Source organism: Macaca fascicularis, chromosome 19, assembly GCF_037993035.2.
Source record: "Macaca fascicularis isolate 582-1 chromosome 19, T2T-MFA8v1.1".
NCBI classification, from domain to species: domain Eukaryota; kingdom Metazoa; phylum Chordata; class Mammalia; order Primates; family Cercopithecidae; genus Macaca; species Macaca fascicularis.
In genome coordinates, this window is record NC_088393.1 from 46,314,012 (window position 1) to 46,334,352 (window position 20,341).

The 20,341-nt window shown below is 49.5% G+C and overlaps 2 protein-coding genes and 1 pseudogene across 2 annotated transcripts; all 3 read right to left on the bottom strand.

Annotated features, from left to right (window-relative positions):
- Positions 1–975: 975 nt before the first annotated feature.
- LOC102137836 (interferon lambda-2-like) lies at positions 976–2,778 on the bottom strand. The gene is made up of 6 exons (XM_005589166.4): positions 2,596–2,778; positions 2,316–2,497; positions 1,945–2,022; positions 1,534–1,683; positions 1,345–1,428; positions 976–1,251 (listed from the first exon to the last, which is right to left on the bottom strand). The coding sequence occupies exons 1-6, from the start codon at positions 2,603–2,605 to the stop codon at positions 1,153–1,155; spliced, it is 603 nt and encodes a 200-aa protein (XP_005589223.3). The 5' UTR covers positions 2,606–2,778; the 3' UTR covers positions 976–1,152.
- Positions 2,779–3,964: 1,186 nt separating this feature from the next.
- LOC102138227 (interferon lambda-4) lies at positions 3,965–6,501 on the bottom strand. Its single transcript, XM_005589167.3, has 5 exons — positions 6,077–6,501; positions 5,574–5,645; positions 5,358–5,501; positions 5,040–5,114; positions 3,965–4,887 (listed from the first exon to the last, which is right to left on the bottom strand). The coding sequence occupies exons 1-5, from the start codon at positions 6,224–6,226 to the stop codon at positions 4,789–4,791; spliced, it is 540 nt and encodes a 179-aa protein (XP_005589224.3). The 5' UTR covers positions 6,227–6,501; the 3' UTR covers positions 3,965–4,788.
- Positions 6,502–11,863: 5,362 nt separating this feature from the next.
- LOC135968696 (methionine-R-sulfoxide reductase B1 pseudogene) lies at positions 11,864–13,869 on the bottom strand (annotated as a pseudogene).
- Between the last annotated feature and the right edge of the window lie 6,472 nt (positions 13,870–20,341).

A 20,341-nucleotide genomic window follows, 5' to 3' on the forward strand; every position in this document is an offset into this window, starting at 1 on the left:
GTGCTGAAGAGAGAGAATCACTCGAGCCCAGGAGTTTGAGGCTGCAGTGAGATGTGATCACACAAGAGACAGAATCTTGCTATGTTGCTCAGGCTGGTCGGGAACTCCTGACCTCAAGCAATCCTCCCATCTCAGCTTCTGCAAGTAGCTGGGATTATGGACTTGCACCACCATGCCCAGCCAATTCTTTAATTTTTTGCACAGACAGAATCTTGCTATGTTGCCCAGGCTGGTCTGGGCTCATGTAATCCTCCTACCTCAGCCACCCAAAGTGCTGCGATTACAGGCTTGAGCAACCGCATCCAGGCTCTAAATTAATTTTAAAGATGCTTCATTTCACCCAATACATCCAAAGTGCTATCATTTCAACATCTAATGAATATACAAATTTTTTTAATTTTTTTTTTTTTTTTTTTTTTTTTTTTTTTTGAGACGGAGTCTCGCTCTGTCGCCCAGGCTGGAGTGCAGTGGCCGGATCTCAGCTCACTGCAAGCTCCGCCTCCCGGGTTCACGCCATTCTCCGGCCTCAGCCTCCCGAGTAGCTGGGACTACAGGCGCCCGCCACCTCGCCCGGCTAGTTTTTTGTATTTCTTAATAGAGACGGGGTTTCACCGTGTTAGCCAGGATGGTTTCAATCTCCTGACCTCGTGATCCGCCCATCTCGGCCTCCCAAAGTGCTGGGATTACAGGCTTGAGCCACCGCGCCCGGCCGAATATACAAATTATAATTAAGCTGTTTTACATTTTTTTCCCACAGTAAATCTTCAAATTCTGGGGTATGTATTACACTCACTGACAAATGAGGTTGCACCACTTGCATTCCAGGTACTCGATGGTGACATGGGGCCTGGGGACCCCAGTGGCCAGCACAGCCTCAACGAACCTGCTGTTCTAGACGCTACTTTTAGGGTAATTTGTTATGGCAGCAACACAAAGGAAATACACACCAACACACACACAGTCCCACGTCATGGGTGTCTTTTCCTCATTGTTTATTTCAACAAGGGTTATAAAAAGTAGAAAAATAAACATTTGCCTGGAGGTGACTTGGGTTTACACACACAAATACATAAATAGCGATTGGGTGGCAATAAATTAAGACAAGCGGTTAATTTATAAATAAAATCTCAGATTGCATGACTGGTGGGAGAGTCAAACACACAGGTCCCCACTGGCGACATATTTCAGGTCCCGCGTGAGGAGGCGGAAGAGGTTGAAGGTGACAGAGGCCTCGAGGCAGCCAGGGGACTCCTGTAGGGAGAAGGGGATGGGTCAGGGGCTGTCCAGGGTCTGGACTCCTAGTGGATCCCCAGACCCCAGTCCCTCTCTTCCCGGCTCACTCACCTTTTTTGGGGCCTCCTGGAGCCGGTGCAGCCAGTGGTGGAGGCGGCCCCGGGGCCTGGGCCCTGCCGTCGGCTGAGGCTGGATCTGTGGGCAGTGGAGAGCTGTGTGTGAGGCAGGGCCTGGGCGGCCACAGGGGAAGGACGCTGCTCAGAGCCCACAGACCTGGGTGCCCGGGCCCCGAGGACTCACACAGGCCCGGAGCTGGGAGAGGATGTGGTGCAGGGTGTGAAGGGGCTGGTCCAAGACATCCACCAGGACCGAGTCAGCGTCAGCGGCGGCCTCCAGAACCTTCAGCGTCAGGGCCAGCTCAGCCTCCAAAGCCACGGGGCGCTCCCTCACCTGAGGAGAGGTGAGAAAGAACAGGTGAGGGGGCAGGTGAGGGGAACAGGTGGGGGGAGGAGGATAGAGAGGAACAAGTGAAGGTGACAGGCACAGGGGAGAGGGCACAGCCAATGTGGTCAGGTGGGTACAGAGGGAAGGGGGAGCAGGTGTGGGGAGAGGAGCGAGAGAGACAAGGGAGAAGGAGAAGGTGAAGGGGCCACTACAGAGCCAGGTGAGCGGGGTCAGGAGGGCAGGCGTGGGCCTGACTCCCCCTCTCACCTGCAGCTGCCTCAGGTCCCAGGTCCTGGGGAAGAGGCGGGAGCGGCACCTGCAGTCCTTCAGCAGAAGCGACTCTTCCTAGACAGCAAAGGCACAGGTTAGCCCCAGCAGGAGGGTTGGAGGTTAGACCACTCTGATGGGATTGGAGGATGGCTGACAACAGGATAGGGGAGGTTAACTGCTGGGACGATTGTAGAGGATCCTCTTCTACAGGAAAACATGAGTCAGTCCCTGCAGTAGGAGCATGAGATAGCCCACTGCAGGGAGGGTGGAGGCTAGCCCAGTGAAGGAAGCTGGGACTAGGAAAGCATGGTGACCCTTGGAGTGGGGGTGGAGGCTAGCCCATGGCAGGAGGGCAGGGGGAGACTCACTAAGGCATCTTTGGCCCTTTTAAAGGCCTGCAGCTCCTGTGGAGACAGGGACTTGAACTGAGCTATGTGGCAGCCCCTTGCATCCGGGAGAGCCCCGTGGAGCCTGGTGACAGGAACTGCTCCAGTCACGGTCAGCACTGCGGCCATCAGCACCAGCACTGGCATGCAGCCCCCGCTCATGTCTGTGTCACAGACAGAAAGGGAGCTGAGGGGATGGCGAGGCTGCCCCCTGAGGGCAGGGGCTGCAGGAGCTGAGCACGGACAGAGATGTGGGACTCACCTAGTTTCATTCCTGATCTCTGGTCTTTGTCAGCAGAAGAAACACTCTGAGGCTGTCACCCGGGGTCCGTTTGGGTCTTGTTTGGAGTCTCTGTTCTTTTCCGTCCCCTCTTCTGGATCTCAGACTGTGTCCTGGCCTCTACTCTTTCTGTCAGTTTTGAGCTCTGTCTGAGATGTAACTCCTGCCTGAGCTCCATGGGGCGGCTTTTATCCCTGACAGAAGGGCAGTCCCAGCTGATGTGGGAAAAGTGAAAACACCACCTCAGGTAAGACACCGGCCACCAGGGGAGCCCCAGGCTGGGAAAGCCCAGAGCAGGGCAGGGCCAGTGAGCCAGGTGAGCAGCTGGAAGGAAAGAGAAACTGATGGAGACTCAGGGATTACCTACAGGAAGGTGTGTTCCCATGAGGATTCCACCTGCTCTGCTTTTGTTGTTGTTGTTGTAGTTTAAGATAGGGTCTCACTCTGTCACTGGAGTGCAATGGCGTGATCATAGCTCACTGCAGCCTCAAACTCCTGGGCTCAAGCAATCCTCCTCATCCAGCCTATTAAAGTGCTGAGATTACAGGCCTGAGCCACCACTCCTGGCATTGGGCGCATGCGCGCGCGTGTGTGTGTGTGTGTGTGTATATATGTGTGTGTGTGTGTATATATATTTTTATATATTTGTGTATATATATTTATATTTTAATATATTTATATATACATATATATATATATATATATTTTTTTTTTTTAAACAGGATGTTGTTTGATCACCCAGGCTGTAGTGCAGTGCAAAATCTTGGCTAACTGCAACCTCCGCCTCCTGGGTTCAAGCGATTCTCCTGCCTCAGCCTCCCAAGTAGCTGAGATTACAGATTTGTGCCAACATTTCCAGCTAATTTTTATGTTTAGTAGAGATGGCGTTTCACCATGTTGGCAAGGCTGGTCTCGAATTCCTGATGTCAAGTTATCTCTCTGTCTATGCCTCCCAAATTGCTGGGATTTCAGTGGTAAGCCACCACACCCAGACGCCAATATTTCTTAATTGCCAGGCAAGGAAGGACTCAGCAATATGAGGCGCTGCTCAAGAATTGAGGTGTGATGAAGGACTTGAAGGACACCACATGGGTGCTGTTTTTCTTAGGGACGTTCAGGCAGTGGTCAAGAGCATGGGTCTTGGAGCTGAAGGGTCTGGGGTTCAAACCCGGTTCTGACCCTCACTAGCCGTGTGACCTTGGCAAGGAGGGGTGCTTTCAGCAACACAGAGTGCTAATGCACAGATTTGGAGAAAAAATTAACAACACAACTGCTTGTGTATTTATACGAGTGATTATTTAATGGAATCCACTCATTAAGGCCATACCAGGACTTGAGCTGGAGAGTTTAAAACGTGATCTCAATGTACACTACTCCTCCACAAGGCAAGTATACTAACCCATCCTACAGGTGAGGAAATACAGGCTCAGAAAAGTAATTTGCCCTGAATTACACTGTAATTAACTGGCAAGGTCAGAACTGAAACTCAGGCCACCTGAGTCCCTGGCTCAGCCTCTTTTTTTGCAGTAAGGCGCACCTCACAATCATCATACGGAAAACAACCAATGCAATCAAAACGCTCTTTAATAACTGCCAATAAATTTAAACCAGGAGACAGAATAGCAAATACACAGGAATTTCACAAATACAAACAACATACGTTAGGGAATCCAAAGAACCACAGCCAGTTAAGGACTCTTGGGCCTTTCACAACCAAATCCCTCATGGATTGGTGTCCCTTAGATGCCTGATCCAACAGTCACGGATTCACAGAATCTCAAAGCTGGCTGTGGGGCTACAAATCCGGGGTTAGGACCTGGTGTTGGGGGTGTCCTGGTAACCACACAAGGAGGAACTGGTCCCTGTTGCTTGGGGGTCAGCGACGGTTTCCAGAGCTCAAGTCTCTTTCTGTCATAGCAACCCTTGGAGGGCCGTACCATATACTCCGCGGAAATATCGCTGCTTCCTGAAGAACTGCACTCTCTTCCCTCTAGAAGGATCCACTCATCTTGTATCTTGAGACAGTGGATCCAAGTCAGGCCCAAAGCTGCAAAGAAGTTCTCGTGCCTCAGCACCCATTGGCTGAGAGCCTTGTCTGGTCACTCCAATGGGCGACAGGAGCCGCTTTCGGCAGCCAATGGCGTGGAGGTTTAGGTGGTGCCGGAGGGGGCGGGGTCAGAGGCAAGGCCCGGAGTGGGCAACCAGTCGGAGCTCCCACGTGAGCAGGCGCAGGAGGTTGAAGATCACGCTGACTTCGCGACACCGAGGCGAGTCCTAGAGCCCAGGAGGGAGCGCAGCGGGGCTAAGCCTGGCTCTTCCCTCCCGAGAAGCCCCCACTAGTCCCGCTCTCCCAGCCTCAGTCCCGTCCTTGTCAGCCTCGCCTGGTCTTCCCTGCAGGCTAACCCTGTATTGCCTGCTGCACTCACAGCTCTCCGCGGTTTGTGACGCCTCCTCGGGGCCCCGGGGACCTTCCTGGAGGAGCCTGGTCGTGACAGCTCGAGCTGGAGGTGGGACATGAGGCAAATGGAGAAGGCGAAGGACGAAGCCCCCCTCTGCATCTGCCCGTGACCCTCCCAGCCGCAGACCCAAGCCCGGATTTGAGGACACCCAGAGGACCCGAATCGGGTCTGGATCGGTTTTTCCGCTAAGCGGGACAGATTCGCAAAGCGCTGGGGCACGCCGTGGGCCTGAGGATGCAGAGAAGCTGGCGAGGGCGAGGGGCGGCAGGCGCGGTCGTCACTCACGCAGGCCGCCACGTCCTTCCCCGCGGCCGCCAGCAGCTCCAGGATCGGGCCGGCGCCGGGGAGCAGCTCCGGGCGGTGCAGGCCGCTGAGCACGGCCTGGGCGTCCGCCATGCCCCGGGCCACGTGGCGGAGCTGAGCGCAGGACTGCGGGGACCAGAGGGCGTTAGAGGGGGCCGCGCCCGGTCCATGCCTTCCCCGCCCGCTCCCGGGCCTCACCGACGGCCGCGGAGGATCCCTCCTGGGGCGGAAGGAGCAGTTGCGTGGCTCCCATCTCAGCGCCTCTTCCTCCTGCGGGATAAGCGGCGCTTTTCGCGTATCCTGGGCCCCCTCGCCAGGGCCCCTAACCTCTGCACAGTCTGGGATTCCTGGACGTGGATGGGTACTGGCAGCGTACGGTCGTGCCTGTCGTATACTGAACCAGGGAGCTCCCCGAAGGCGTGAACCCGGGTTGAATTGCACCCCGCGCTCCTCCAGGAAAGCTCTGCGCCCTGACCTGGAGCCGAGTCCGCCCGTCAGGGCGCCCTTCTGTGACTGACCCTAAGCCTGCGTTCGCGCTGACAACGGGGACTGCGGGGGTCTCGTGGTGGGAATTGCGGGCGCTGGCATACGAGAGGCGCCTGCTGGGCGCTAGGACGCAGGACCCCTGGGGACAGGGACGGGTGTATGGGAACCCGGTGGGGCCAGAGTCCCGGGGGCGCAGGGGCTGGGCGGTGACTTACGTAGCGGTCCCTCAGCGCCTTGGCCGCCGCCAGCGTCCGGGGCTCCAGCGAGCGGTAGTGCGAGAGCAGGCAGCGCCGGGGGGCCGCTGTGACCACCGTGCACAGGACCCACAGCCCGGCGGCCACCGCGGCCCAGACACTCGGCCGCATCTCTGCTTCTGCAGCAGGCGAGAGACGTCAGGGAAGCCAAAGAGAGGGTCCCGCGCGTCCAGACCCCTGCCTTGGGTTAGGTTCGCAGGGGAGGCGATGCTCGGAGCCTGAAGGCGCAGCACACACAGGGGGAGAGAGCGGGAGCCGGCCCCCTCCTCGCCTTGGCCTCTGCCCTCACTCCTCTCTGCAGTGCACCCTCTGCGCCTCGTGCTGCAGCAGGTGCTGCCGTCCACTATGCCCTGGGAGGTGTCCAGAGCAGTTTCCACTTGGGCAACAGTGCCTCGATGGTCCATGCTGGCTTTTATGTGCAGGGCTGAGAATGGGGTTTGCAGCCGGACTTTCCTGTCCAGGGCAAGCTTTCCCAACATCAGAGCTGGCCCCAGGCCTCTGGGATCCCAGTCGGGTGTGAGGACTTCAACCCAAGGTTGGCCTGTGCCCGGGATGGCTACCCTCCAACACTCGGTTTCCAAATTGTCTCTGTCCCTGTTTCTACTGTCTGTTTCCTTTTTCTTTGCTTCACCCTGGTTGTCCTTATCTTCGTTCTGCAATCACAACCAGCCCTTGTGTAGTGTTGACTATACATCAGGCCCTCTTCTATGTAATTGACACAGACATATCATCTCATTTTTGTACCAGGGCAGCCCTGGAGGTGTAGCTGAGAAAGAGAACGCTTATTTTATTTATTTTATTTTAGAGATAGGGTCTTGCTTTGTTGCCCAGGCTGTAGTAGTGGTGCAGTCACAGCTCACTGCAGCCTCAACCTCCCAGGCTGGAGCAATCCTCCACCTCATTCTCCAAAGTAGCTAGGACTACCGGTGGGCGCCACCACCATTTTTTGTAGAAACCTGGTTTCACCATGTTGCCCAGGCTGGTCTCTAACTCCTGAGCTCAAGCCATCTGCCTGCCTCAGCCTCTCAAAATGCTTGGATTGCACCTGGCCTGCAGTGGTAATCCTGGATTGCACCTGGCCTCATTATTTTCTTAAACCGTTTTTTTTCTAGTCTCTTTATCTATAGGTGCATTGCTTAAAAGAACTGCAGATGGCCAAAAAGGCCACAGGATCTTCAGAATGTTTCCTTTGCTTATTACTGGAGGAAGATAAGGCTGAGGCAAAACAAGTGCAAACCAGACACAGTGACCCATGGTTACCTTTAGATCATTAATATATAATTATCATGCTAAACTCCCTACCCATGGAGGAAAATATGCTCACCATTTGCTGAACATACATCATATGAAGAGGCATGCTTATGATCCGACCTGCGTCTGGAGTTGCTTCCTGCACAAGCTTACATACAAGCCATCCCACCCCATAGCTAACTCCTTAAAATTTCCCAGCTCCCTACCGCTGGGCGATAAGGTGTTTGTTTGTTTGTTTGTTTGTTTTGAGATGGAGTTTTACTCTTGTTGCCCAAGCTGGAGAGCAGTGGCACAATCTCTGCTCACTGCAACCTCCACCTCCCGGGTTCAAGGGATTCTCCTGTCTCAGCCTCCTGTGTAGCTGGGATTACAGGCACGTGCCACCACGCCTTGTTAGTTTTTTGTAGTTTTAGCAGAGATGGGGTTTCACCATGTTGGCCAGGCTGGCCTCAAACTCCTGACTTCAGGTGATCCGCCCACCTTGACCTCCCAAAGTGATGTGAGTACAGGCATGAGCGCACCCAGGGATAAGGTGTCTTTAGAGTAAGAGTTCTCTCCTTCCCCATCCTAGCCAGGAATAAAATCTATTTGCCTTTTTGTTTCCAACCGGGTGTTCTTTCTTTGCAACCAATGCAGAGCAAGGATACAACTCCGTTTACAGGTGACAGTTTCATTGTCAAAAATGACACAAAACTGGGCACAGTGGCTCAGGCCTGTAATCCCAGTACTTTGGGAGGCTAAGGAAGGAGGATTGCTTGAGCCCAGGAGTTTGAGACCGGCCTGGGCAACATAGTGAGACCCTGTCTCTAAAAAAGGGATTAAAAAATTCCCTGGGCATGGTGGTGTTACTGGAAAAGGGTCCCAATCCAGACCCCAAGAGAGGGTTCTTAGATCTTGTGCAAGAAAGAATTTGGGGCAAGTCCACAGTGCAAAGCAAAAGCAAGTTTACTTTAAAAAGTAAAGTGGTGCCTGGGTGCAGTGGCTCACACCTGTAATCCCAGCACTTTGGGAGGTCAACACAGGTGAATCACTTGAGGTCAGGAGTTCAATACCAGCCTGACCAACATGGCAAAACTCTGTCTCTACTAGAAATTCAAAAAAATTAGCCAGGTGTGGTGGTGCACACCTGTAGTTCCAGCTACTCGGAAGGCTGAGGCAGGAGAATTGCTTGAACCCAGGAGGCGGAGATTGCAGTGAGCCAAGATGGCAATGCCACTGCACTCCAGCCTGGGCAACAGAGTGAGGAAAAAAAAGCAAAGTGGTGAAGGAATAGTTACTCCATAGACAAAGTAGGGTGTTCCTGAAAGTAAGAGGAATGGGCCCACCCTAGGTACAATGCTTGTTTATATGTTGAATAACAAAAAATATCATGGGGCGATGTGCTCTGCTGCAAGGGTTGATGATAAAGGATTAAATTTCTTAATTACCATATTTTGCAAGAACCAATATTACTATCTTTAAAGCAAAATGAGGAATGCTTCTGTTCTCAAGATAATGGGATTTCAGGACATTCCTGAGTCTGGGTCTGTTTAGTAAACGTTATCAATCTGTTCCCTTAACAGTAAACATCTAGAGGCTGGGAAAGCCTAACTTCCTGGAAATGCAGCTCAGCAGGTCCCAGCCTCATGTTTCCTAGCCCTCACTCAAGATGGAGTCGCTCTGGTTCAAATGCCTCTGACAGTGGCATGCACCTGTAGTCCCAGCTACTCATGCAGCTGAGATGAAAGGATCTCTTGAGTCTGGGAGGTTGAGGCTGCAGTGAGCTATGACTGTGCCACCACACTCCAGCCTGGGCACCAGAGTAAGAGACTGTCTCAAAAAAAAAAAAAAAAAAAAAAGACACAAGCCAGGCACGGTTGCTCATGCCTGTAATCCCAGCACTTTGGGATGCCGAGGCGGGCAGATCACCTGAGGTTGGGAGTTCGAGACCAGCCTGACCAACATGGAGAAATCCCATCTCTATTGAAAATACAAAATTAGCCAGGCATGATGGTGCATGCCTGTAATCCCAGCTACTCGGGAGGCTGAGGCAGGAGACTCACTTGAACCTGGGAGGCAGAGGTTGCAGTGAGCCGAGATCGTACCATCGCACTCCAGCCTGGGCAACAAGAGTGAAACGCCATCTCAAAAAATAAAAAAGACACAAAAGGGAGGTTCTATTACCTTATTTTACAGCTGGAACACTGAGGCCCAGTAAAGTAAAGGAACTGTTCCAAGATACACAGCTAATAAATGGCAGAGGTGGGGTTTGAACCCACACACTGCCCAGTTTCAAAGCTTGTTCTCTATGCCATAACTGCCCTTACTTATCTTTTTCAGCGTATCCTCCTCTCTCTCTCTCTCTCTCTCTCTTCCTGTCTCTCTCTCTCTCTCTCTCTCTCTCTCTCTCTCTCTCTCTCTCTCTCTCTCTCTCTCTCTCTCTCTCTCTTCCTGTCTGTCTCTCTCTCTCTCTCTCTCTCTCTCTCTCTCTCTCTCTCTCTCTCTCTCTCTCTCTCTCTCTCTCTCTCTCTCTCTTCCTGTCTGTCTCTGGCTTTGTGTGACTCCATCTTTCTTATTCATTTTTTCCAACAAGCATCCTGACCCGGGTCTCTCTGTCTGTCTCAATCAATCTCTTTTTGTTAGTTTAAACATAAAATCTACTTTTTCTGATAAAATTAGCCATGCATGTTCAGTGGATAAAGCTTGAAAAATACACAAAAGCATAAAAGAGAAAAAGCATCACCTATAACTTCACCATCCTCCTCTTATCCCTCATTCCACTTCTGGAACAATTCATCCCAATACATAGGAATTTTCCATGTGTTTATTTGTGCATATGTTTTCTGACTGTCAAAGTAACACTTGTTCCTTGTAAAAAGATTCCATCAATACAAAACATACAACTTGGAGAGTTAAAGTAAGTCTTATATTTCACCTCCTGGAGGTAAATATTTTTTAACAATTTGTCACTGTTCCTCCTTTTGTTTTCCTTTCTGTGAGCAATTTCACCCAAATTGGAACCATGCTGTATACAGTTTGGTAGCTAGCTTTTTATGTCTTACCATTATCTCTCATTTGCATTCTCCCACATCTTTAATTATAGTGTATCAGTTAGGGCCCAGCAGGAAACAGATGGGCCCGTCAATTTAGGATAATTTGAGGTGGGGTTGATACCAGAAGCCTTTATAAAGCGATTGGATAGTAAAGGCAAATGACAAGAGCTAGTGCAAGCTCCTGGGGCCAGCACAGGTGAGGGGCCTCATTCACAGGCCTGAAGGAAGGGGAGAGGGTTGAGGGTGTGCATGTGGTTGCCTGACTTGGGGAGGAGAGAGTAACTTAGATTGACGGAGGAAACAGACGAATAGTGGTGGCCCAGTGCAGGGAGGAACCCTGGTGAACAAACACCTGACCTCCTCTCCCCTCTACCTGGGGCCCAGAGTAAGGTGGAGAAGCAGGGACAGTAGATAAGGAGGGGCAAACGGAAGACATCCCCCACCCCCACACCACTATTAGAGCTTCCATTCCAGCAGGACCATTTAATAACCAGTCCCCGATTGGTAGGGTGGTAGGTTTTTCATTCCCTCAACAGTGTCTTTTGCAGAACAGAGGTTGTGTTTTGTTTTTGTTTTTTTGGACATGGTCTCACTCTGTAGCCCAAGCTGGAGCATAGTAGTGGTACAATTGCCGCTCACTGCAGCCTCCATCTCCCAGGCTCAAGCCATCCTCCCACCCCAGCCTCCCAAGTAGCTGGGACACCAGCTACCTGTAGTAGGCGCGTGCCACCAGGCCCGGCTAATTTTCTTTTTCTCCCCAGAGATGCAGTCTCACTTTGTTGGCCAGGCTGGTATGTTTCCATTCTAACATGCTTGAAATGACAAAATTAGAGAAATGGAGAGTGGATTAGTGGTTGCCAGAGGTTAAGGAAGGGGTCAGATGGGAGAAGAGTGGACGTGGCTATTGAAAGGGCAACACAAGGGATCTTGGAGTATGGAGTGTTTTGTATCTTGTCTGTATCAATGTGATATGGTTAGGCTTTGGGTGCCCACCTAAATCTCTCTTGAATTGTAATCCCCAGGTGTTGAGGGAGAGACCTGGTGGGAAGTGATTGGATCTGATCGTGCGGGTGGTTCCCCCATGCTGTTCTTGTGATAGTGAGTGAGTTCTCACAAGATCCGATGGTGTTTTTAGTATTTGGAAGTTCCTCCTTTCACTGTCTCTCTCTCCTGCCACAATGTAAGAGGTGCCTGCTTTCCCTTCCGTCATCATTGTAAATTTCCTGAGGCCTCCCCAACCATGCAGAACTTCGAGTCAATTAAACCTCTTTCCTTTACAAATTACCCAGTCTCATGTAGCATCTTTATAGCAGTATGAGAAGGGACTAATACACAATGTCAATATTCTGTATGTGATATAGTACCATGATTTTTGCAAGATGTTACCATTAGGGGAAACTGGGTAAAGGGTACACAGTATCTCTTTGCATTTTTTTTTTTTTTTTTTGCACATTTCATTTGTTCATTGATTTTCGCCTGATTACTCCAGGAAGTAATTACTTAAGATGCTTAAGATAGGCAGGGGGTTGATTTCAGCATCGCCCACCTTCCTCTATGGGAAGACCTCCGAATATGTACAGTAAGACACAGTTACATCTTGGGGACCTCTCTGCAGGTGAACTGCAGGCCCCCAGCCCTATGCTGGGTAATGAGGTGACTGTCACTTTCCTAAGCCCGAGTGAGCCAAGCTACTTCTGCATAGGTTGTGAAACAGGGTTAGGTTTCTCCCCTCTTGCACAAGAGGGTCTGTCCCATCAGCCTGCTTTCCTGGTGGGTCACGACCATCATCACCTGGCTGGCTTGGACACAGCGGATCATGTGGCGACCAGAGCCGGGGCAGCTGTCAGGGGCAGCCTCCATTTCCATTCTGTCTCGTAAGCAGCCTGGGAGATGTGGGCCTAAGCTTTGGTGAGGATGAGAGTCTGTCTTGGAATTGGGCCCCACAGGGGTGAGTCCAGAGGCAGGACCAGGAAGAAAAGGTCGAAGGTTGGGGCGTAACATCATTCAAAGACCAACTGCACCCAGACCACACCCCTGAGATGCCTTATTGAGTGAGCAGGAGGCTGAGTCAGCTGACAGGGTGGCCGCACAGCCCAGGAACCAGAAGGCAGGAACCATCAGCAAGAGTGACTTTTCCAAGAAACAAGATCTTGTTCAGAGCTGGGGCCTTGGGAGCCTTCTTGATGTTTCAGCCATTGTGCCCTGCCTTCCTGTCTCAGTGTCAAGGGCTCTGATTCCGTGGTAGAATGGCCAGCGTGTGGCCTTAGTGCCGTGGCCATCTGGGGTGGATGTGGGCTGCCCACCTAGTGCCCCTTGGAAGCAGAAGTTTCTTTGCCTTTAGGGACAAACTTCAGCGAGCTGCTGAATATTCATTCAGAATCGGCACTGCTACAGCTTGGGGCCACGGTTCAGGGACTCGTGGCTCGATGCATTGCCACACTTGCCACAGGACACCTTCAAGACTTCAGGACGATTACGCTCTGGGCGCTTGGCCACGCTGTCAGAGTGGATGGTCTTGGTGAACGCCGGTCAGGGGAATGAGTATGCGCACTTTGAGCGGCCGGGGAACAGCTCATAGCCACACTTGGCACAGATATAGTCGCCTGGCTCAAAGTGATTCTGGAAAACCTCGCCCCTGAAGAAGCTGCAGAACAACATGGCACTGCCAGGACCACCGTGCACTTGCCCCTCCAACAGACCCAAGGCCGCCGACCCCATGACCGCTGGGACCCGCGCCCACCTCCCCACGCCTCCCAAGAACCAATCTCTTTGTATTATTTCTTTTTTTTTTTTTTTTTTTTTTTTTGAGACGGAGTCTGGCTCTGTCGCCCAGGCTAGAGTGCAGTGGCCGGATCTCAGCTCACTGCAAGCTCCACCTCCCGGGTTTACGCCATTCTCCTGCCTCAGCCTCCCGAGTAGCCGGGACTACAGGCGCCCACCACCTCGCCCGGCTAGTTTTTTGTATTTTTTAGTAGAGACGGGGTTTCACCGTGTTAGCCAGGATGGTCTCGAACTCCTCACCTCGTGATCCGCCCGTCTCGGCCTCCCAAAGTGCTGGGATTACAGGCTTGAGCCACCACGCCCGGCCTGTATTATTTCTTACAATTGCATGTGAATCCACAATTATGTCAAAGTAAAAACTCTAATTAAAACAATCACACAGACATATTTCCTAGGGAGCTATACATGCATTATGCAAATATATAAAATATGGATAATATATAAAATATTTAAAAATGTATAAAAAGTGTGCAAGGATATATCCCAAACTGATTAATAGTGAGTTATTTATCACTGGAGAGTGCATGGGAACTGAGGAGATGATCATTGAAATATTTAAATTTATCAATAATATTTTCTTTTTTTTTTTGTGACGGAGTATCGCTCTGTTGCTCAGGCTACAGTGCAGTGGCGTGATCTTCACTCACTGCAACCTCTGCCTCCCAGGTTCAATCGATTCTCCTGCCTCAGTCTCCCAAGTAGCTGGGATTACAGGTATGTGCCACCATGCCTGGCTAATTTTTGTATTTTTAGTACAGATGGGGTTTCGCCATGTTGGCCAGGCTGGTCTCAAACTCCTGACCTCAGGCAATCTGCCCACCTCGGCCTCCCAAAGTGCTGAGATTACAGGCATGAGTCACTGTACCTAGCCATATTTTAATTTCTTACAAGGAGAATGAATTCTACCTAACCAAACAGTAAAACAAAACAAACTCACTGGATATGAAGGAAATGGTAGCTCGCTGCTTCTTCAGTTGCTGGTTGGGTAGATCATTTGTGAGACTTTCTTAAAAAGTACATTAATCCAACCTCTAGAGCTTCTCTTTTTGTTTGTTTTTTTGAGACAGAGTCTCGCTGTGTCACCCAGGATGGAACTCAGTGGCGAAATCTCAGCTTACTGCATCCCGGGTACAAGCAATCCTGCTACCTCAGCCTCCCAAGTAGCTAGGATTACAGGCACCCACCATCACACCTAGCTAATTTTTGTGTTTTTAGTAGAGATGGGGTTTCGCCATGTTGGCCAGGCTGGTCTGGCACTCCTGACCTCAAGCGATCCACCCACCTTGGCCTCCCAAAGTGCTGGGATTACAGGTGTGAGAGTCCCTGCACCGGGAGAAACTGTTCTCTAGAGCTTCTGATAATGGCTTTGTAAAACGTTGTCCTTACCCTCTGCCCGTTTGCTGCTGTGCTGGTGTTCACTGACCCCTCCTGATCTGTACCTCTGAGGCTTGCCTGCCCTCTGGCTTATGGTTGTGTTTAGCCAGTGGAGGTGCTGACAGGAGATTGAGGGAGGGCAGAGAGCAAGGTGGGGGTATTTATTCTTCTATTTGCTGGCTGCCCCCTGCAAGTCTGGAGTTTGACAGTGGCTGTCATCCTCTATTGACAGCCACAGTCTTTGTCCTGTCATGCCTAGGAGTGCTAACAGCTCCCCCTGTTACTGGCCTCTGGGTGCACCACTACCTCTTGTGTCTTCCTCAACCCTGCCCACTTTTCCCCTGCTTAAACGTTCAAGTAGGTCATCTACTTCCTGAGGATTTCTGTTTTTTCCCCCTGAGTTTTCTTAACAGAAATGTTTGAGACTGAGGTCATTAAAGACTCACATGCTGTTATAAGCAAAAATTCAGGCTAGGCTCAGTGGCTCATGCCGATGATCCCAACACTTTGGGAGGCCAAGGCAGGAGGATTGAGTCCAGGAGTTCAAGACCAGCCTGGGCAACATAGCAAGAGCCCATCTCCACACACAAGATACAAAAATTAGCTGGGTGTGGTGGCACCCACCTGTAGTTCCAACTACTTAGGGGGCTGAAGTGGGAGGATCACTTGAGCCTGGGAGGTGGAGGCTGCAGTGGGCTGTAATGGTGCCACTGCACTCCAGCATGGTGACAGAGCGAGACCCTGTCTCAAAAGGAAAAAGAAAGAAAGAAATAATAAAGAGAGATTCTGTGCACCCTTTATCCAGTTTCCTCCAATGGTAATATCTTACAAAATGCTAGTCCAATACTACAACCAGATATTGACGTTAATACAGTCTACCCATCTTATTCAAATATCCCCAGCTTTATTTGCATTGAGTGTGTTTGTGTATTCTTGCATGTGTATTTAGTCATACAGTTCACTATATGCAATTTAGTTATATAATTTCATCACATGCATAGGTTTATGTATGCATCACCACAGTAAAGACAGAAGAGTTCCATCACTAAGAACGCCCTTGGGGCCATCTTTTTTTTTTTTTTTTTTTTTTTTTGCTTTGTCACCAGGCTGGAGTGCAGTGGCGCAATCTCAGCTCACTGCAAGCTCTGCCTCCCAGGTTCACACCATTCTTCTGTCTCAGCCTCCCAAGTAGCTGGGACTACAGATGCCCGCCACCACACCTGGCTAATTGTTTGCATTTTTTTTTTTAAGTAGAGATGGGATTTCACCATGTTAGCCAGGATGGTCTCAATCTCTTGACCTCGGGATCTGCCCGCCTTGGCCTCCCAAAGTGCTGGGATTACAGGTGTGAGCCACGTGCCTGACCCTTTTTTATAACCACACCCACCTTCCTCCCTCCACCATCTTTCCCTAACTCCTTGCAACAACTAATTTATCCTCCACTTTCAAATTTTTCTCATTTAAAAAATGTTATATAGCCCAGGTGCAGTGACTCATACCTGTCGTCCCAGCACTTTGGAAGGCTGAGGTGGGAGGATCACTTAGAGCTCAGGAATTCAAGACCAGCCTGGACAATATAGGGAGACCCTGTCTCTACAAAAAAATATAAAAATTAGCCAGGCACGGTGGCATGTTGTAGGGTCCAGCCCTACTGGGCCTGTGGGTTTTTTCTTTGTGTGCAGAGACGAGAGATCATAGGAAAATAAAGACACAAGACAAAGAAATAGAAGGAAAGACAACTGGGCCCAGGGGACCACTGCCACCAATGTGCGGAGTCTGGTAGTGGCCTCAAATGCCTGGACACACTGCTATTTATTGTATACAAGGTAAGGGGGCAGGGTAAGGAGTATGAGTCATCTCAAGTGATTGATAAGGTCACGTGAGTCACATGTCCACGTGACAGGATGCCTTTTCCTTTTTTGGTAGCCAAGGCGGAGAGGGAGGACAGCATACGTCAGCATTTTTTCTACGCACTTATCAGAAAGATCAAAGACTTTAATACTTTCACTAATTCTGTTACTGCCATCTTCTAAGAACTTAAAAAGAGGAGCCAGGTGTACAGGCGGAACATGAAAATGGACAAGGAGCGAGACCACTGAAGCACAGCACCACAGGGAAACATTTAAGCCTCCAGATGACCGCGGGCAGGCCTGGCTAATGTCAGGCCCCCCACAAAAGCTGGCGGAGCAGAGTGTTCTCTAACTCCCCCAGGGAAAGGGAGACTCCCTTTCCCGGTCTGCTAAGTAACGGGTGCCTTCCCAGGCACTGGCGCTACTGCTAGACCAAGGAGCCCTCAAGTGGCCCTTATCCGGGTGTGACAGAGGGCTCACACTTGTCTTTTGGTCACCTCTCACAGTGTCCCTTTAGCTCCTGACTCTGTATGGTCTGGTTGCTCTTCGGTTATAATTATAAAACAAATTATTATAATAATAAAATGGAAATTATTATAACAATAAAACAGAGTAATACTACAAACTAATGATTGATAATATTCATATATAATCGTATCTATATCCTATTTCTAGTATAACTTTTCTTATTGTAATTATCTTCTTTATTATACTGGAACAGCTTGTGCCTTCAGCCTCTTGCCTCGGCACCTGGCTGGCTTGCCGCTCACAGCATGTGCCTGTGGTCTCAGCTACTCTGGAGGCTGAAGTGAGAGGACTGCTTGAGTCCAGGAGGTCAAGGCTGCAGTGAGCCATGATTTTGCAACTGTACTCCAGCCTAGGTGACAGGGCGAGACTCTCAATTAAAAAAAAAAAATACATATATATATAAAATTTTTGTATTATATAATTTTTGTATTTTATATATATATATTTTTTGTATTATATATATTATATATAATTTTTTGTATTATATATAATATATATGTAGTATGTAACCTTCCGGGATGGGCTTTTTTCACTCAGCATAATTCTCTGGATACTCATCCAACTTGTTGCATATATCAATAGTTCATTCCTATTTGATGATATATATTTACTAGAATCTGTGTAACCACACACCTTTTGGAGGACAACTGGGCTTTCTAGTTTGGGCTATTACAAATAAAGTCGCTATGAACATTTGCAAAGCAAATAACTATATTATTGCATGGACATAAGTTTCCATTTCTCTGGAATAAAAGTCCAGGCATACCGTTCTGGGCTGACTAGGAGTTGCATATTTACTTTTACAGGAAACTGCCGAACTGTTTCAGAATGGCTACACCAGTTTTCCATCCCCACCAGCAATGGATGAGTGATCCAGTTCCTAGACCATTTTTGAGTTATACTCACACATAAATGTTCTCCAAAGCTTTTTGTTATTTCTTAAATTCCCAAAAATTCCCGAAGTAGTGTTTGTAACAGAATAGGGGTCTCAAGCAGTGGATCACAAGACACCTTTCTACTGGGACAGCATTAAATTTAATTTTTTATTGCAAATAACCTGCACTGTGGCGCTCAGAGCTGGATCACTGATTGCCAATAATTTGCACCTGGTACTTTCCTCCAGCCAATCCATGGCCCTCCATTCTTCCTGACATTACTAATTTTCCTTCTAGTTCTTCAGTCTTTGGAGACATATATAATTTTATTACGGCCTCATGGTATCTATCAGTTAGGACACTTTGGGTGGTAAATAACCAAAAACTCAACTCATGCTGGCTTAAACAATGGAGAATTTATGAGCTTACAAAACTGAGAAGCCTAGGGTTAGTGGTGAGGCTTCAGGTTAAGTTTGATCTAGCAGCTTAAGACATCAGTAACCTCCCAGTTGGTTTTTTGTTTGTTTGAGATGGAGCCTCACTCTGTCACACAGGCTGGAGTGCAGTGACATGATCTCGGCTCACTGCAACCTTCGCCTCTAGGGTTCAAGCAACTCTCCTGTCTCAGCCCCCTCAGTGGCTGGGATTACAGGTGCCTATCACCGTGCCTGGCTAATTTTTGTATTTTTAGTAGAGATGGGGTTTCATCATGTAGGCCAGGCTGGTCTTGAACTCCTAACCTCAGGTGATCTGCCTGCCTCAGCCTCCCAAAGTGCTGGGATTACAGGTGTAAGCCACCGCGCCCAGCCTCAGTTTGTTTGCTTTTAAATACTTCAGGTCTCCCTTATGCTGATGAGAAGCCTGTTTACTCTTGTAAATCCAAGATGGGTCTAGCAGCCTCCCAGGCTTCAGGCTTCAGGTTTTATTTTTTTTTTCTTCAGTAGATTAAAAAAAAAAAAAAAAAAAAAGCAGCATCTTTTTCCCAAGATGTTCAGAACTGAGGATCATTGTGATTGAACTGGATTAGGTCACAAGCCCACCATAAACTTAATCACTGCGGCTAGGAAGACAAACTGATGTAAATGGCTATAGCCAGATCACATACCCCATCCCAGGGATGGGGAGGGGGTTAAATCATCTTCCCAAAATTATTTGGCTCCCCAACTGAAATGGGGGATCCCCAGAAAGATTGGGGAGAGATGATAGAAGCTTGGAAAGTATACTCCATGGACACTTTGTGAATTTTTTTTTTTTTTTTTTTTGAGACAGGGTCTCGCTCTGTCACCCAGGCTGGAGTGCAGTGGCACCATCTCAACTCACTGAAACCTCCCCCTCCCTGGTCCAGGCAGTTCTCCTGCCTCAGCTTCCTGAGTAGCTGGGATTACAGGCACGTGCCACCTGACTGGCTAATTTTTGTATTTTTAGTAGAGACGGGCTTTCACCACGTTGGCCAGGTTTTGCTGGTTCTTAAAACCTCTATGTCTTTGAATAGGAAAATACGCACTGGCAAACCATAAAACGCTTTTCTCATACCCATGCTGAGGAAGACATATAACCATGAAAAAGTCACTAGTTACCCTTCATTATCAATATTTATTTATTTTTTATTTATTTTTTTGAGACGGAGTCTCACTCTGCTGCCCAGGCTGGAGTGCAGTGGCCGGATCTCAGCTCACTGCAAGCTCCGCCTCCTGGGTTCACGCCATTCTCCTGCCTCAGCCTCCCGAGTAGCTGGGACTACAGGCGCCGCCACCTCGCCCGGCTAGTTTTTTGTATTTTTTAGTAGAGACGGGGTTTCACCGTGTTAGCCAGGATGGTCTCGATCTCCTGACCTCGTGATCCGCCCGTCTCGGCCTCCCAAAGTGCTGGGATTACAGGCTTGAGCCACCGCGCCCGGCCCATTATCAATATTTATAAATAAACCTAATTAGAATTAATTAAAAGTGGTCTCAAGTAGGAAGCGTGCCTGACTTACTCAAAACATACCTAGGGCTGGGTGCAGTGGCTCACACCTGTAATCCCAACACTTTGGGAGGCTAAGGCAGGAGGATCGCTTGAGGCCAAGAGTTTGGACCAGCCTGGGCAACGTACTGAGATCCCGTCTCTACAAAAAATTTAAAAACTAGCTGATGTGGTGGTACACACCTGTAGTCCCAGCTACATGGGAGGATCGCTTGAGCCCAGGAGGTTGAGGGTGCAGCGAGCTGTGATCATACCACAGGCACTCCAGCCTGGGGACAGAGAAAGACTGTATCTCAAAACAAACAAAAAACATATGCAGGCTATTCTGTGTGAGATAGATCAGTCATACAGATGAGAGATGTCAGAGCATTGCCAACAATAACCCAGGGAGCCTGGGATCAAATCCCCATTTCACGCCTACAAGCTGTGTGAGCTCGTGTTTCATTCATAACCTCTCTGTGCCACATTCTTTCATCTATAAAATGTCAGCCAGTAACCAGTCAACTACCTAACAGTTGCTGGGGAGGGGAAAAAAAACAGATATTTACATGAGAAGAGCTTAGAATTGAACCA